This window comes from Manacus vitellinus, unplaced genomic scaffold (genome assembly GCF_001715985.3).
Source record: "Manacus vitellinus isolate BGI_N305 unplaced genomic scaffold, ASM171598v3 scaffold_16_pilon, whole genome shotgun sequence".
Lineage (NCBI taxonomy): Eukaryota > Metazoa > Chordata > Aves > Passeriformes > Pipridae > Manacus > Manacus vitellinus.
In genome coordinates, this window is record NW_021939189.1 from 9,754,032 (window position 1) to 9,771,969 (window position 17,938).

At 40.6% G+C, this 17,938-nt stretch overlaps 1 protein-coding gene across 1 annotated transcript in view; it reads right to left on the bottom strand.

Moving 5' to 3' along the window:
* The window catches only part of ADAMTSL3 (ADAMTS like 3), a 179,355-nt gene extending 162,583 nt beyond the window's left edge, over nt 1-16,772 (bottom strand). Inside the window, exons 1-2 of the mRNA XM_008925406.2 lie at nt 16,753-16,772; nt 8,920-9,011 (exon numbers count right to left, since the gene is read on the bottom strand). Of these exons, the coding sequence (XP_008923654.2) occupies nt 8,920-9,011; nt 16,753-16,771 (111 nt within the window). The 5' untranslated portion in view covers nt 16,772. The remainder of the gene's footprint in view (nt 1-8,919; nt 9,012-16,752) is intronic.
* Nucleotides 16,773-17,938: the final 1,166 nt, after the last annotated feature.

Here is a 17,938-nt window from a genome sequence, read left to right on the forward strand (position 1 = left end):
AAATATAAAGTAATTTTTCCCTTTCATAGTCACACTGCTAAGGGAAAAGCTTTAAAAGGCTGCCTGTTAAGAACAGGTGATGCTAACAGGATATTTGAAAGGCCCATGAGACTTAGAGCACTCAGTAAAATGTATTTGCCTACTGATCTAATTGCTTACTAATTTTCAAATCTATTCCCACCAGATAAGTAATGGCATTTTAAGCCCAGCTCCTGGCATTAAAAATACATTCCTAGTTTCCTCTTAGCAGGAGATAAACAGATGTATGGTAAACCCCCATACATTAAGATAGTGTTCTGGAGGTTTTCCTTATAGTTTTAACCAAGCTATTGTGTTCCAAATTTAACTGAAAGAGAGAGGAAGAGGAAACGGGAAAAGCATTTGGGTGTGCAGTTTCACCGTGGGGTGAAGGCAAGTGCTCTCTCATTCAGGGAAAACGCCTGGAATATTTGTATTTTACAGAAGGACTGATCACATAATGAAAGGGGAATTTAAGCCAAGCCATATTTAGTGAAATATCACAAGCCATTTCTCTATTTATCTTACTCAAGGAAATACTAGTGTTTGTTTAAAAATAGGAAGCTATTCCAGCAATGAAACCTAAATTTCCTTGCATACTTTAAAAAAATCATTCTAAAACTCTAAAATTTGAAAATGTACCAGTACCAGACACATCTTAAAAATGTTATTAAATTTTCTCATACAAACAACATAACAATAAAAGATATTCCAGGTAAACACGAAGAAGCTCAGAATGTAGGCACCTATGCAGGTTTGGAGCAAGTTCCAGATAATCCTGGAGTTTAGAGCATTTATTTCTTCATTAGTTATTTAAATGAGTCATAAGTGACAGTAGGTCTAGGATTGGTTCTAGTTCAATGATCCTCAAGTGTAGCTCCAAGGAACACCAAAATGACATAAGAGCTGAACTGGTTCAGACCAAGAACTATCAGCTTCCAACAGCAACCAGTAACTGGACACACAAAAAGCATGTCCAGAAAACAGAATGCACAATACTTCTCTGGAATACTCTTGTGGACTCACTTTTCTTTTTCCCAGTACTCATCCTGTCTCCCCTGAAATCTCTGTAACCTTCTACTAAAGAACCCTGGCAAGGAGTGCTAAATATTACATGGAGGACAACCACCTTGCACTGTTTTCAATCTCCCTTCTAGTAGTTTTATATAATGGCAGTTTTTTATGTTGAAAGAAACAAGTTACCAGCTGATTCCTGCCCAGCCTTTTCACCACATTCATATAGGGATCTGAACTATATATAGTACATAAGTGAGGGCAAACCGGGAATTCTTACAGTGAAAGGATGATACTCTTTGCTTTGTTTTACATCTTCCTTTCACAGTATTTCCTACCATTCAATGAGCACTGTTAACTGCTGCCAGGGTCTCAGCTGGTTTTCTATGAAAAGACCTACCTGAGAATCACCAGTCTAGAGGAAACATAACTGTTAGTCACATAAAGCACCTCGTGGTCATATAAATAAAATTAAAAAATCAGGGGAAAAAAACCAGAGCCTGTTCAAGCAGTCTTATCAGTTAGTGGCTTTAGCAAACCCCCCTACACAGCAAACAGCACACTCAGCCCATCTCTCCAGTGACAGATGTATTCCCTCATCTCTTTCAATCAAAATGGTGATGAGATCATCTGAAAGAATCTGTATTATGTTGAATGTACCTGGTAGTTTCCAACTAGAACATCAACTACCAAGCAGACAATACTCAAGACACTACTATGCTACTGGGTTGGTCAGCCAACATCCATGTTAGTCAACCAGGGAACAGTTTAAAGTATTTGGAGACTCAAGAAAACAAAACACTGAATAAGTAGGGAGACCGTGAAAACATCTAATAAGAGCAGACTCTTGGGAGAGGAAGTGAAATCATATCTTAGCATATTTCAATGGCTATACAGCTACAGAGAGCACTGAGCTTGTGCTTCCACACCACTGCTACACCAACAAATGCTGCAGTAGCTCAGATAGCAAGGAAAATTCCCATCAGAAGAGGTAAATCTGAATTTATCAGAACCAGTACTTTCACATTTCTCCATCCCAGTAGATGGCCTGGAGCAGCCACGTATACAAGCTGGGAAATTGCAACAAAAGGGGGGATATTTTGGAGCTGGTTAATCTCTCACTGAATCAGCCAGCTGGGAATAAAGCCAGTTTCTGCAATCTTCTCAGAGCTTCAGCAAGGTGCAGGCCAGGAAATACTTATTGCCAAATAAAGCTTGAGAAAACACAATTCCTTATTCTTTGCATTCTGTGACAGTGCAGGTGTCTCCATGTCATCTTACTTCTATGATTCTAAAGGGCAGGAGATCAGGCAGCTAAAGCTCTCCTCTTTACACCTTCATCTGCTGCACAGTGAGCCTCTGCAGGTCCTTCCACGTATACACACTGCAAATGTTACCCTGTTCTGCCTGCATGCACTAACAGGAGACTGTATCCTATAAATTTTAAGCAGCTTCAATTTTTGGCAAAGCACCTGATGACAGAAAAAACCCAACATTACATAAGTACAGAAATACATGATTCTACATATAAACAAATGTTCCACTTACTTAATGCTACAAATCAGCCTCATTAACCAGTTGGGACCTCCCACCATGACACAAATGACAACAGTTAGCATAGAACAACAGTCTAGTAACTGCAATCATAACTGTAGTTTTAATATTGTTTCACAATTTAGTTGAGCTGACTTGCATTCACTGTGTTTCTAGTGCATCCAGGAGCATGACAAACTGACAATTCTTGGAAACCACATTTCTCAAAACAGACTGAGAATACTGTTTTCATTTTCTCTCCATAATGATGTTAAATCTAATAAATACAAAATTAGAAACAGAAATAACATTGTTGCTAAACACTTTATGTAATGTGCTGTCTGGAAGGGATTTATTAGGCCAAGTTCTCAAAAACTGCCCTCCCTTTATAAACATGTGATGCTTGTACTTGCACTTCTCAGATATTATCAAATATATACACACACTCAAGGACTAGAATTCACACACCAGGAACCTATTCTTTCAAAAGAATTATAAGGGTGGAAGTTTTGGTTTAACTAGCTAAATATGATGAGAAATACTTAGCCAGTCTTTTGGAAGTGCCTAAGGCACCTAATGCCTGGTTTCCATTAGATTAATTGAAATTTATCTTGTTACTTTTGAAAAATCCAGCTAAGCACCTACAAATGCAGCTGAGTACTTAACAGTGTTTGTGTTTAACATGTCTCAAGTCTTACTGAAAGTCATCAAAACACAAACCCTTCTGAAAATGCTGCTCTATCTGCATTGATTTAGCATCCTTGCACAGCTGATGATCATCAAAAAAGGAGCTCATAGAACCATCCTTCCTCCTACAGGTTGGAGAGAGGACATTTTGAAAATCTGGCCCTTAAATTCCAGAGCACTTGATGGTCTATAACTTCATCTAATAACAAGTTCTCCCTTATAGGAAAGAAAGTTATATGCATGCTCTCAAAACCTAAAGGAATTATTGTCTATCACTGACAATAAAGTGAGTGCATGGGACATATCAGAACTGCAGTGTTTTACAGTTCCTGTGTGGGTCTTAGTAGTCTCTCCAGAGTTGCCATGGCTATATCTGATGTCCTTTCTGGAATGCTGTGCTCACTAACAAACTGTACTTCAAAAACAAACCCATTCTTTCATCATGCACGAACTCTCTCTGCTTTACAGAGATTTTGCCTAATAAAAATTACACTGGGATTGTTCAAGAGTGACTGTGTTGGACTGTTCACAGCCACAAGACTATCACCAGTATTGTCAACTGTACAAAACCTTGACACACTCACTGGACAGTAAAGTACAACATTTACACAGTATGATATAACTCATGCCCATGACTTCTTGCATACCCTTACAACACAAACAAGTTTGGAGAAGCACAATTATAATCTGCTCCCACTATCACTGAAATTACTATATTTCACTACTTCATGGCAAGCCACATCATAGCTCCTGGGGATTCAGATGAGTACAGAGAAATGTTTAAAGAAAACCTTCAAACCCCAAAACTGCAGATAAATATGCGAACCCTACAGGTTCTAGAAGTAAAAGCAAATTAAAAGGACTCAGATTTTTAAATGTATATTCTTTTGAAGCAAAAATCATTATTTTGGATGGCTAAATTTTGAAGTCTGGATTAATAGTAAAAGGGCTTTAATAGTACCACAATCAATATTTTCTGTGATGCAAAGGCAGGAATGGAATTTCGTGTACTGTGCAAAACTGCCATCTCAGTGCTGTTTGTGCCCCAAATTTGGTAAGGAATATGAAAGATCCAGCTGCACCAAGCAGACCTCAATGAGTAATTATCAGTGACTAAGTGTTCAAGAATCTTCTAAAATCAAAGATCATCCTAGAGCTATTCCCTCATTTCTTGACTACTCTTTCAAGAGAAATTAGAAGCCACTGGCAGCTGTTAGAGATTATTCTTACACTTGAGGCTTCTCTAAGCATGCCAGACTCTTGGATATCTGGTTTGGGAAACAGCAATTTGCAGCTCTATGCACAACTGATTTGAGAATCTCTGTCCAACTTTTAGGTAACTTCATCAGAAATTATCATAGTAGCAAATAAATGAGATAGTAAAAGGATGCCTTCATTGAGGACATCTGTACTCTTGGTCATCTCCCATAGCTGACTTTAATTTATGAGCACGTATTAAAAACTAAGTATTCATACATAGTTTGTGTCTCAAGTCACAAGGCACACACAGCTATTTTTTAGGTAATTCAATTCTTTTGGATTGTAAATTGAGGGTAATAGCAGTTCAGATTCTATGAGCACTGGCTGAGCAATCATTATCAGTCCTAAATTTAAAGCAAGTTCAGAAACTTAAACATAAGTTTTCTGGTAATGCTGTCACTGAGTTGCAACCTTGTCAATAGCAATGAATATTTTAAGTCAGAATATTTCTACAGAGTCTCAGATGAGTTATTTGTCTTTAGAAGCAGCATCTTAATCTTCAAACTAAGAATAAAACCACAGGTCTTTTGAGGCTGTTGGCAAAACTCCAGATGGGTGCAGAATTGCAACCTGCCTATAGAAATGGAAAACTGCTTCAGACTTAACTCAGAACCTGCAAATCTAATCCTGATATTTCTGTCAAAGTTACTGGAGTCTTAAGGATCCTCACTATTGTATTGTATGTAGTTCACCATCTATTTTCTGCATATCAGTGTGCAATACATTCAGCAACTGTAAAACAATAATCCAAAGGTTTTCCACAGAGATGTTCTCCAAGTCCACTATGTCATATAATGGACATCAGATTTTTGGCCTTGCAAATCTCAGCCTTGAAGACATTTACTATGTTGGTAGTTTTTGGCAGGTTGGTTATGGCAGAATTACTGTGAATACAATAATGTTTTCAGCATTTATATCCTTCATATCCAGAATATCACAGATAGTTAGAAAAAAATGATAATGCAGGCAGGGATTGCAGAAACATAAATCATGGAAGCAACCAACAGCTTGTGCAATGATATGTGACCTAGGAAACTTTTCCTTCCATAGAAACCCAGGGCTAATGCTTCTTAAACATCCAGACATGGTGTCTTTGCTGTTATTCCCTCTGCAGACATTATCAATCCCATGGTCTTTGGAGGCAAAATGTACTGACTTGTAGAGGGTTTGATTTGGACTGTAGGAACCTAAGAAAGTTTCCTGTTTTGAAAACAACGAACCAGAGAATAAATCTAAAATGAATCCACGTGTAAAATTCTTGATGATATACATTTGCCTATATAAATCTACTAGCCATCACTTCTTCCTGCCAGTAATCCATTAGGAAGAATATAAAGATATACAGTCCTACATACACTTAATAACAAATATAAGAGTATCTAGCTGATGTAATAAAATGGTGTAATAAAATGTTATCACTGGATTAAGAAAGAGTGATTACTAGGTTGAGCATTCTGCCTTTTCAATCACAAATATGAACCAACATGTATGTAAGACATCACTTCAAAACAGCAAAACTGGACTTGGATACTTCTACTTCATTAGTTTAACCATCTCCTAAAATCTGTAGTATTGATAGCTATCCTGCTACAATGTAAATAAAAAAAAAATGAGCCTTTTACACAATATTTAGCAATAAATGCAAGGCTAAGGATATAGCTGACATTTACAAATACACATAATCTGTAGAATACAGTAACTTCTTTGGATAGAGTAATCATTTAAATCTTTAGAAACAATGAATTATTCCATGTTGCTGCTACCGTTTGATGGAGGAGTACTTTTTTTTTCAAGAAAAAACATACAGACAATTTGCTTGTATGACCATTAGCTTTAGAATAATGCAGTTCCAATAATTTCATTTATATTGGCACATTCAAGAAAAAGTCAGCTCTATACTTGAAAAGAACACAGGCAAGGCTTACCTATAAGTGATCTCTTCCTGAGTGATTTATGTCACTGCTCTTGGTCACAGAGCAGATTTAACAAACAGGCAGCTCAGTCATACCCAGGGCTAAACAATTCCCTGGGTTATCCTAGGAAACCTAACTTACCTAGCAGTATAGCAACTAATCTGCCCTTGACAAACTAATTTTGTCAAATTTGAGACATTCCACATTTGTAAGGGCAGAGTTCAGTTTGGAGCCCACCTAAACACCACGCTGTGCTTATTAACATGCTGTGAAGAATCGGAAAGGGCTCCTATAACCAAAGTTAACTTCCATTTCTTCTCAGGAACAGCTACCTCTTTTCCACAACTTCTCATGTTCAAGTTTTCTTTGCATTACATTCATACCACATTTCCACCACATTCTTTTAAAACGGTCATTATTTTATTCTGTACCTGCCTCAGGCAGGATGGAATGAATCAACTGCACAGGAGTGATATGGCACGGGCTTGTGACCCTGCCCAGCATCCAATTGTTTCTAATTGATTAGCTCCAGACATAAGCACTTTAATAGCCAAAAACAACACAAGTGGAAGTTATGGTACAATATTGGGGTAAAGTGACTGTGTGTGGTCCATATAGTACAGCCCCAAGCAACCAATTAAAGAATTAATGGTTATTGGATACCGAAAATATTATGTTAAATAATATGAAATGTCTTTAATGTGCCTAAAATTGTGATAAAACACCTAAAACTTAGGAGCAGTAAGGCCTCTTACAAGATGGGGCTTAAGTGCTAATGACTCAAATATGCCAAACAGATTACAATATTTTAAAGGACAATCAAGACCATAAAAATTGACCTGGATTTAAATGTTCATAAAGCTACTCACAATAGCCTATTGATTACTACAATGTGTTTGGGTTGTTTTTATTATAAAGAAATAAGTGAAGCTATGCCAAACCATTCGTGGAGAAGAGGAAACTATGCCACTACTGGTTCCAGTTGTACAATAAGAAAAATACAAAAGAAAAAATACAAGAAAAATACTGTAAAAGAAAAAAAATGGTCCCTTCCCAACCAAGAGGCCCAAACATGAATTTGACATTTCCCTTCTCTGAGCTTCTATTCTTATCTTGAACAGAACCATTAAGGGAACTTCATATACTACTTTCTGAGTGTTTTATAGGGCTGGTTATTGCAGCATCACTCATCTCCTTGCACACAAAAATACAAGCTGAACAAGCACAGCATATCAGTAGCTTTTTTGTCCTTGGATAAGAAACACGCAGGCAAGAAGCAGATCCCACTATGGCCCCATCTGCTTGGACATGTGCTGAATGCACTGTTTTACTGCACAATTAATACAAATGTAAACTTTTACTTTCATAGTAAGCCCTTTACTCAAGTAACCAGTGTATTTCCATGACTTGCTGCAACCATAATACAAATTATGGAGGTGTTCATCAGCTGCCAAATGACTCAGAGCACACAGCATGCTCAGCAGTGCTACTGAGGATGGGTTGGAGCCCCATTCCCACTCCCTTAAAGTCCACCCTAAATTCATCGTAGCTTACTAAGTTGTCTAATACAGTCTCCTCAGTTCTTCACACTCCTTTTGAATTTACTTTTGCCTGTTGTATTACTCTTCAATTCAAAATTCTTCAGGATGTATGTTTATATGCTGCCCAGTACATCAGGCTCCAGTTTTAACCACCATTTCTCAGCATTGCAATAGTACAAACAGTACACAACACTATTGCAGCAAACACCACTGCAGTAAACAGCAACATTAATTTCATACAAAGACTTTTTTTTTTGTCAAAAACTCCTACAATGCTTCAAAAACCGATGCTGTTTATCAAAAAAAATGTTCTCCAATTTATTCAGTCATCATTTTCTAAGGATTTCTGGATTTTGGTGTATTTAAGATTGAAGAATCCTTGAAACACTCTGTGCTGTGGGAACTATCAGTACAGAGAATGACATACTATAATAACATCTCTGCTGCATGCCAGCACACCATATTTCTTGAAATACTCACTTCTTGGAACTGATTAGGCTCATGTGTCAGGCAATAGATCAGTTGGCAGCTATGGTTTTCCTCCATGGTTCCTGTACTCACTGAACACTTAAAGCACAAACCTTTTTGGACCACCTTCTGCAGACTTCCAAACCCTTGTCACTTACAATATCTCAACATTTATCAGGTGCTAAACTCCTAGGGGCAAAGAGCAGCTGTGCTGCCTAGAAAGACCCATGGCATCACACATCTGGCAAGATCTCCCTTTGGTCCCCATTTGTAAAGTCAGGTACAATATTACTAGTAAGAGAAAGAATATTAATTTTCCACATAGATGTCTTTGAAAGTTCAGTGAAAGGAAAACCTCATTGGGAGTCTTTAATCACAGTGCAGCTCCTTCGGCAGTTTTCTGTTTACAAACAGAAATCAAAGTGTGCAGCAACATCACCTGATAAAGGACCACGCATGACAACAGCGACAAGTTCATCACCTACCTGTAGATGAGCATAGAGGGCAATAGCAAGCCAAGTGAACTCCCAGGAGAGCCCGGTGGCTTTAGGGCTGGCCATCCTCATGCCTTGGGGCTCTGCTGAGAGAAATTGGTTCAAATTACAAACAAAATCAAGTGGGCTCGGCCAGAATTTCAATGACTAAAGCAAACTGGGCCGGCCGTTGGAAGCAATGCAATGCAAACACCGGAGTGCTGTGCTGGCCAGAGGAGCAGGCGCAGCGCATGCCATGAGCACAGCCTGCAGGGCGAGGCTGTTCCAATTAGGGAACAGAAAAGGGGGAAAATGAAAGGTTTGGGGAAGCTGGCAGTCGTGGACAAACTTGATTGTCTCCTGGATGTAGGAGAATTGATCAAACTGGGAACCCCTCCCATCATGATCTCTAGAAGGTAGAATCCAAGAAGCATAGGGTTTCTGATGTACTTTCCAGCACTTTCACCCACTCAAAGCTGAGCGCTCAGCTCTGAGATTTCAGCAGTCATTTGCACTGCCTTTAGCTCAGAGACTAAGCAATCAGGGCAGAATTCAAATTAAAAAAAAAGTTCCAACAATTTTAGTGATCATCATGATTACAAGGCCAACATGAAATTGTCCATCACTTTTACTAAAACTTCAATTTAAAATTGCCAACAAAAAACCCAACATTTAATAACGCTGCTACAATGTGCTAGTTCCTAGTGTCAGTGTATCTTATTGCCTTAGACCATAGTGATGTCAAAATAGTGAAAATTTCACACACACTCTAATACACATGCACACACAAAAAACACTCCCACCCCCTCACTGGTTTGCCAAGCCCCACAGCGAATGCAGACTTCTCCTTCAAATTAAGCACTCCCTCCTAAAAGGTCAGACATCCCAAAGGAAAACCATCTATCCAAACAGTTCTTGCACCTGTCAACTGAACATAATTAAGATTCCTTACAGAAAGAAGTGTTTTATTCCCTCCCTCCAAAAAAACCAACCAACCAAACAAACAAAAAAACTTAAAAGCTCCCCTCCCTCCTAAAATCTTTCCCACTCCTGGATGCTTTTGCCATTGAAAAGTTTCAATTAGCTATAGCAATAAATAAAATTCTTATTTTTTCCCCCCTTGGCTGGGCACTGCCGAGAGCCCCAGCTGGCCCAACTCGCCGGGCTGCGGTCCTTCCCAGGTGCCGGTGCCTGGGCTGCCCAAGGGCTGCAGAAGCACCCGCGTCGCTTCGCCCTCCCGGAGACCCCTCTAGGGCTACCCGCCCAGCACCGCGGCCGCCAGCTCGGGCGATCCCCACCGTGCCTCGCCGGAGGACCCACTGGACAGCGGTCGGGAGAGGCTTGCCCTGCCCCAGGGCATCCCCGAGCTCACCCACCTGGAGCGGCGCGGCGGGGAGCGGGCCGGGCACGGCCGGCGCACGGCAGAGCCTCGGCTGTCACGGCCCCGGGGATGCAGCATCCTGCCCCGCCGGCGGCGGCCCCTCCCTCACGCCAGGCTCCAGCCCACCGCCGCGCCCCAGCCAAGGTCCTACAGGCTGCTGGCAGCGGGCGCCCCCGCCCGCCCCCGGCCCGGCCGGAGGAGCCCGGGGCGCCTCCACCTGCGGCGCGGGGCCGCGGCCCGGCCCGGCTCCCGCTCCGCGCCCCCCGCGCAGCCTCTGCCTCCCCGGCCAGCGCAGGCGGGCGGGCGGCCAAGGAGGTCCGTCCTCCCCACCCCCGGCCGCGGAGGCACTGGCGACGCGCCGATGTCGAGGGCCGAGACCCCGGCAGCCCCGGGACCAAGTGGTTCGTCTTCCCCCGAGGGGCAAAAGCTACCGTGAAGTCAGCCTCCGAATCTGATGCAAAGCAGCTTCCAAAACCGCAACCATCCTGTGTCTCATCTCCAAGTAACTCTCACAATACAGCTGCAAATCTGCTCGCACACCGAGGAGGTCTTTAATCATGCTGCCCTCTACGATATTTTTAGGTTTCCTACTGTAAATCTGACGAGTATGTCTCGCACGACAGATTTGCTCTCGTTCTCCCTCTGAGCTTCGAGCTGTTAGACAGGAACGCCAAAATCCTCTACCTTTGCGCTACGGCTTCCACTGATATCCCAAGCTTTCGTCGAGTCCGCTACGAGCACCACGTAAAGAAAGGGTTCTGATCCCTGCCACTGAAGTTAAAAATATGCTCCAGTGAACTAAACATAACCGATGAAGAGTTTGTTCAAGTATGTTGCACTGGAAACTTTTCCAATCTGTTTAGGTTTCTCACCAGCACGGGAAGGCGCCTCCTCTATCGTTAGGAACAGAGTGCCCTCTGCTGAAACCAGCCTGCCAGAGACCTGGAGCTGACAGCCTGCGGGACAGCCGCTCTACCGGCCGGGAGCAGCGCGAAGGCTCGCTGGGACATCACAGACCTCGCAGGGACACTCACCTGCCCGGGCTGCCTCATTCGTGCCACTGTAACTCACAGGCAGCTCTGTCTCGGGTTCACCCTGACAGCTGAGGAAAGCCGTTCCTCCCAGTCTGTACATTATCATGATAATAGGCTGTGGAACAGGCAAGCGTGCTGCTAAGAACCCTATCTTCTCTTTTTCTAATACTGGTCAGCTAAAAGTGTATCAACTTTCTGGGAAGCTTGGCTTTCCGTCCATTTCAGTTGCTACAGTAACTTAAACCCTTAGTCTTTTCACTGTGACTTCAATTACACCCTGCAATTTGTTATCTTCCAAAAAAACATACTCCTGCAGTCAGCATATGCTTCAGACTTGATCACAGGTGATTTTAAAGCCAGAATTTAGCCATTAGATCATCTGATGGAGAAAATCCATTTTCCTGTCCCACAGGGATTCACAACAACAAGATGAAGCTGACCCTCAAGACCTGACATCTACTTAGGACTGAACACAATTGGCACCATCCTTATTTAGATTATCTCTTCTCTCACAATTATTCACCCTTCAATAGCGAAGCAGTCCCCTGGGTCCCTGAAGCAGAACCTGCAGAGTGAACTATTAATTTGTTTGCTAGATGGGTATATTTAGACAAAATAGCCCTGGCTATATTCCTAGCACTGGTATTAGCCATGGATTACATGGAAAGGTTTGGCTCCAAGATTCTAACAAAGTTTCCCACACTGGAATGCTGGTCAGCATTTCATTCTTTTTCCCTTTTTTCTGCTACGCATCTCTGTGTTCTCTTTCTCCTTCTAGCTTACTCTGATACACTCCTTCAATGCCGCTCTTGGTAATTTTATTCAAATCAGTTGGTTGTGTGCATTCCTAAAAATAAAGGATAATTGAACATTGCACACACAAGTAGAAACATTGCTCATCTGCAATGAATTTGAATGTAGAAAAGTTGTGTACTAGAAAGTAGCCTAGATTAGGTCTCATCAAATCCAGCAACTGAAGTGAGCCTTCTGTTTACACATACACACACTTAATTCTTTGTGATCTTGGTCCCAGGTTAGAGGTTCTATGTCTGAAATTATACAGCATGTAAGAAAACTGAGTTAAGGACCCACAACACTACTCCCTAGGGACATTTCAAAACCAGCACTACCTCCCAAGGAGATTTCAAAACCAGCATTACAGTAAATAACACAAGTGCCTTCTGCTACCTACCTCATAAAGTAGCAGTCAGCAACATCTTACCCCAGCTGCTGAAATGATTTAGGTGTTGTTAATCCCATTCTCCCCCACAATCCACTGTCTGGTTTTTTTTCTTACACTGAAATCATGCTTTTTGCAAGGAAGATGGGCACACAAAAAATGACAGTATTCAGAGCATAAAAATAGCCTTAGTCACCTATTACAAACTATGCAGGGTTTTGGACAGCATTTTCCTATGTGAAACTCATTCTCATTAAATGGTGATTTGTGTTCTCCTTTATCCAATTTATTTTCTTTACCTCAGCCTCACTCCACACTCCTTCCACTTTACTCTGTTGTTTTTAGACTTCCAGTTAATCTGAAAGGTTTGAAATTTTAACTTCTGCTGACCCAAACAAAAACTGAATGAAACTCAGGTGTCCTGAAACTCAGGCAAGATGGGATTGACAACAAGCACTTCAAAATTCACAGTACCTGCAACTCCATGGCAAACCCCTTCAGTACACACCCTAAAGTTAAAAGGCCATAAACTTGGGCTCTGGATGCCTAATTTTCATCCCTGGAGAAGTTTGTCAGCAATTCTGCAAAAACTAATTGACCAGTCAAGTTTAAAATAAATCTTTTTCTAAGGAAACATTAGACTTCTCCTCACTCTGCCTTGTCTGTATGGATTATAATTTTTCAAGACAGGGGCTTTTGTTCTTTGCCTGTTACATCATGTTTGCACATCCCTGGGCCAGTGTCAAGTGCTTTATGTATTACCTTATTAGCGGTTTTTACCACACAGTCTTCTAATTCCCACTCATGCCACATTAGCTCTGCAGAATCAGTGTAAGACTTTTGAATAGGAGACTGTAGCAATGCTTTTAACACTCAGAGTTCAGATGTATTGTCTCTTGTTCTTAGCAATGCTTCTTTATTCCATATATGCTTTGCTTTTGCTGCTCTCTAGATTATGCATCATTTAAATTACATTAAATACGACAACTGTAAAGCCCTTACTGTTCATAAAATTGTGAAATATGGACATTTGCACTTATTATTTCTTTGAACACAATTGTAATCTCATCCATCTGGACAGCTGGCATGGGCTCTCATGAGGAAGATGGTTGGAAATATGATGGTGTTATCCTTTGTTTTACACAGGCTTAATACCATGTGTCTTCACTATGAAACATAGCCATGAAGTGTTTTGTAATTTCTTGATTTATGTTCAAATGTAACAGAAAATTTCAATTTACACTCAACAGTGCAGGCAGAAGTGGCAGAGAAAAAAAGATTTTGAAAGATATAGCTAAGGGCCAAACTGAAGAAAATTAAATCTCTGGTCTGGCAAACAAGAAACCTCTGTTAAATCACATGATAACCACCAGATTTCACTCTCTGAACATTAACAGAAAACCTTCACATCTAAAGAGAAAACCCACATTTCTCTATTTAGCTTTGTCCTGAAATGCAGGTAGACATACTTTTTCAGCAGACTCCACTTATATATAAATACTCCCTCAAAACAAATTCAACTACACAAATCTGATGATCACGAAGGCCATTCTTTCATCACAACAAAAGTCTGTACTACTAAGGAAAAAATATGTTTGGCTAAACTACAAATTTAAAATCCATTGGAACAGCACAGAACAACTTTTGGCTCATAAATCAGCATTCTGACTAATGAATAACAAAACTGGAAGTATCCTGCTGAGGCCCTGTGTAGAAACTGCATTTTGGTTCAAGGCCTTAAAGTTATCAGTAATGGAGCTGCACCTGATTGACTAATGAAAGCAAAATGTTAAATTTCCTGTAACAAGTCATGAGAACCCTGACACGGTCTAATCAGTTCTTTGGCCCTGCATTGTATTTGCACAGGGTGCTTGTTTACTCTGAAATAACAAGCTCTCCGGGGTAGAGAGCAATCACACACTGTCACACTTCACTAGTATGTTATACCCTATAAAGAGGAAAGCCTCTATTAGTATAAAGTTCAGCCACAGAGCTGTGGCTTTCATTTCTTGGTGTTATGGAACCCATTGCATTCCATGTAGATCCTTGCCCTGGGCTTTGGAATCAGCTCCATCAATATAGCAAGTAGAAAAAAATTCTAGAGGCTTACAGAGAGAAAAACTACTTATGTATAGACCTAAACATTACAGAAGAAAACTACTGCCTTTCTCTCAGTTTGTGTTCAAATTACTTTAGAATTAACTAATAACAGTATATACAAATGGTCACTATTTCAAGTATTCGAGTAAATATTTGTCCTTTCTTTTCTCTCAAATTCCTTTTTATCCTCAAGCAAAACAACTTGTGGCTCATTTACAATTTGTGGATCATATTTATGATCCCGTACAGTAGGAGCAGAACAAACCCATCTTGACTCAAATGGCACAAACTTACTTTCTGTTGCAGTTCACAGTCCATAGCCCTAACTAAAAAGCTGGAATAGGCATTCAAGGTAAACTTATAATACATTTAGATTGTCATTTTGTGGTTTTGCAGCATATATTTTCAAAAGGATCTAGGTGATTATGTTGGGCATAATTAGAATACGTGAATTTGTATTAATAAAGGTTGAATGCAGAAAAGGCAAAATGAAAAATTCATTACAGATGTAAAATAGCCTCAGTTTATAAAGACATAGCAATGTGTTCTTTAACAGACTTTCTTCCTAGTTTATAATAACACAACCCCACTGAGACTGTGGATATGCCATATCCTGAACTTGTCTGGATATGAATTGAATTCCTGAACTTGTCTGGCATTTTTTTCTCATGCAACAGTGACAATGATCTGTTTTCCTCATTCTGTGATGGCCTTTACTTGTGTGATTGTTAAAAATAAAACATTATTGAGTGCTTTGTGAAAGAGGCAACATTTGGTGAATAAACAGGGGATCTGAGGAAATCAATTATATTGCAAGTCATGAGCAATAGACAAAGGTCAGCAGGACAATTACTGCCCTCACTGTAACAGCTCACTGGGGAAAAGCAAGAGCAAAGTAGGTGACCTGTGTCTCACAAGATGACTTGTTCATGTCCCTACACGAGCATCCAAAGATGCACAGCAATATAGAAACAGAAGAGAACAGAAGAAAGGAGCAAACAAGGTAAAGGAATAAAAAAAAAGGAAAGGTTGGAAGAAATACATGATACATCATTGAGAGGGATACCAGCAGCACAGACAATGTGGGTTATGAAGATGAATGTGTGCTACATAAAGCTGGAAGAGAAGGTGCATCTTCAGACAGCGAGCCAGACACTGGTCACAGCAGTATCACTATAGACTATGCACAGCAACAGCTCCTCTGTGTTTGTACCCAAGAGGAGAATTTGGTCACCGGCAACTGGAAACCAGGACAACCTAAGCCAGAATCTTGTCCAGTGTCACCTCCAAAATGCTGTTACCACGTGTATTTTCTACATTTCACGTTTTACCAAACACAATCTATTGTTTACTTTTGCACCTGGTAAAGCCACTAATAAATTCATTTCTTTCCTGGTTACCAACTTATAAAAGGTTGTTCCAACACAGGCAAAACCCACTATAAGACAACTGACTTGTACTGCTTAATTTAACAAGGCAAATAGGGCCCTATGTTGGAGTACTACACAGGAGGATCACCTGTGCAGTTACATGTTCTCCAAAGGGCTTTCCCATCTCTGTGTACCATCATCAGTGACACAGAAACTGCCCTTTAACCTTTCCAGGGGGTAATCTCTAATTTTCTCATGGAGCCCCCATACCTACTGTAGTGCTATGGCAACCATTATCAGGCCAACAGAACTCCTTTTGTCTTCATTATCTCTGGTCATGTGTGAGTCACTAACAGCTGTCTGTAAATAGATTGCTTAGCAAAGTATTTATTGATACGTTCCAATGCCTCAGAGTAATATAATTTGAAACAATATTACTGCTTTATGTACCGATTTCTTAAACTGTTATAAAGGCTGTCCAGTGACACCTTGCTTTGTTTCCAATGGGTATATAGGAAAAGACCCTCGTGACTTCCAGAAGAGAACAACTTCCAGAGAAAAGCACTAAAATGCTATGAAATTTTTTGTTGCTTATGCTATTTCTGCATCTATGCCTATATTTGTCAGCACAGTATTGCCACAATAGTCAATACTCTGCACTTACTATGCAGAGCCTCAACTGCATTTAACCCTTGAAAAGTATATGTGAATTAAAGCATTTTGTATTAAGTCACTGAAGAGTGTAGAAAGAGATATTACTATCAACAAATTTGGCCTTACCTAAGTATTCAGCAGTCATTGCTCTAACAGTCATCCAAGGAGTGGCAAGGTCCAGCTTCTTCCTGGTAGACAGAGAACCCAGTCAGGTAGCCAGGCTGGCAGGGCAGGGGCCACACAAGCTGCAGCCTGTCCCACTGCTTCCAGGCAAAATACACAGGGAGCTGGAGATGACAGCCAGAGTGTGCAGAGTCCAGGCAAAGTTGCAGTAACCAGGCAGGAACAAAATTAAGCTAGAAAAAAAAATCAGTCCATGGGCTACCAGAGACCACAGCTCAGCAAACCTGCAGGAGAGCCAGGCCAGAGCTTAAATGGAGCTCCAGCACCCCCAGGAAGCAGCGTGGGCAGAAGCCCCAGCTGGAGCTGATCAAGGTCATACAGGTGTGTTGGTCCACCCAGAGCCCTGGCAACACTTTGGGAGCAGTAGGGACACACTGCTTACACATGCCTGGAATCAGTTAGCAGATACCTAAGGAAAAGGATAGCAAAAAGTTCACCTGACTTTTTCATGGGATTTATTGTATCACTGCATTGCTGTATTCTTTTTTTTTGCCTAATTTCACCAACTCAATATCAAGGGCTTTATTAAAATACTTGAAAAAATCCACTTTTTTTTAAATTTCAACTTTGTGGTACCTGCTAATACTGTTTAAATCTCCCATATTTCCATTTTCCTGTAAAAGTACTATTTGTAGAATAGCTTTTACGGTGCTTTAGTCTAGGACATATACCTTTTCCCACAATTTTTCCTGATACCCTCCCTATCTCTTAATCCTGAAACATTCCTAATATCTTTATCCTTGAATCAGTAGAAAAGGATGGCAGAGGCTTATCCCTGCAGGAATTCTGCAGCTATGCTTGTGGTCTAAGCAGTACAGACTATGAAAGAGTCAGAAAAAATATCAGAAAGGAGAGTCAGCAACAGACTTCCACTATGCTCTCCTTAAGTTGCCACCTTCTGTTCTCACACAGGAAGAGTAGGTAAAGAATCCAAAAGATAAAACTAGCTCAGACTATTTTTGAACTATTTCTTTTAGCTGTTTCTGTTTGCACTATTATAAAACCTTGGCAGGCAAGGGAAATATTCTTAGAATAGCATATTTCTTGCTTTGTTCCGCATCTGTTCCAAAACCATACAGTGTATTTGAACAGCTGGCCAGTAACATGCAACGATCAAGTGTGGCAACGA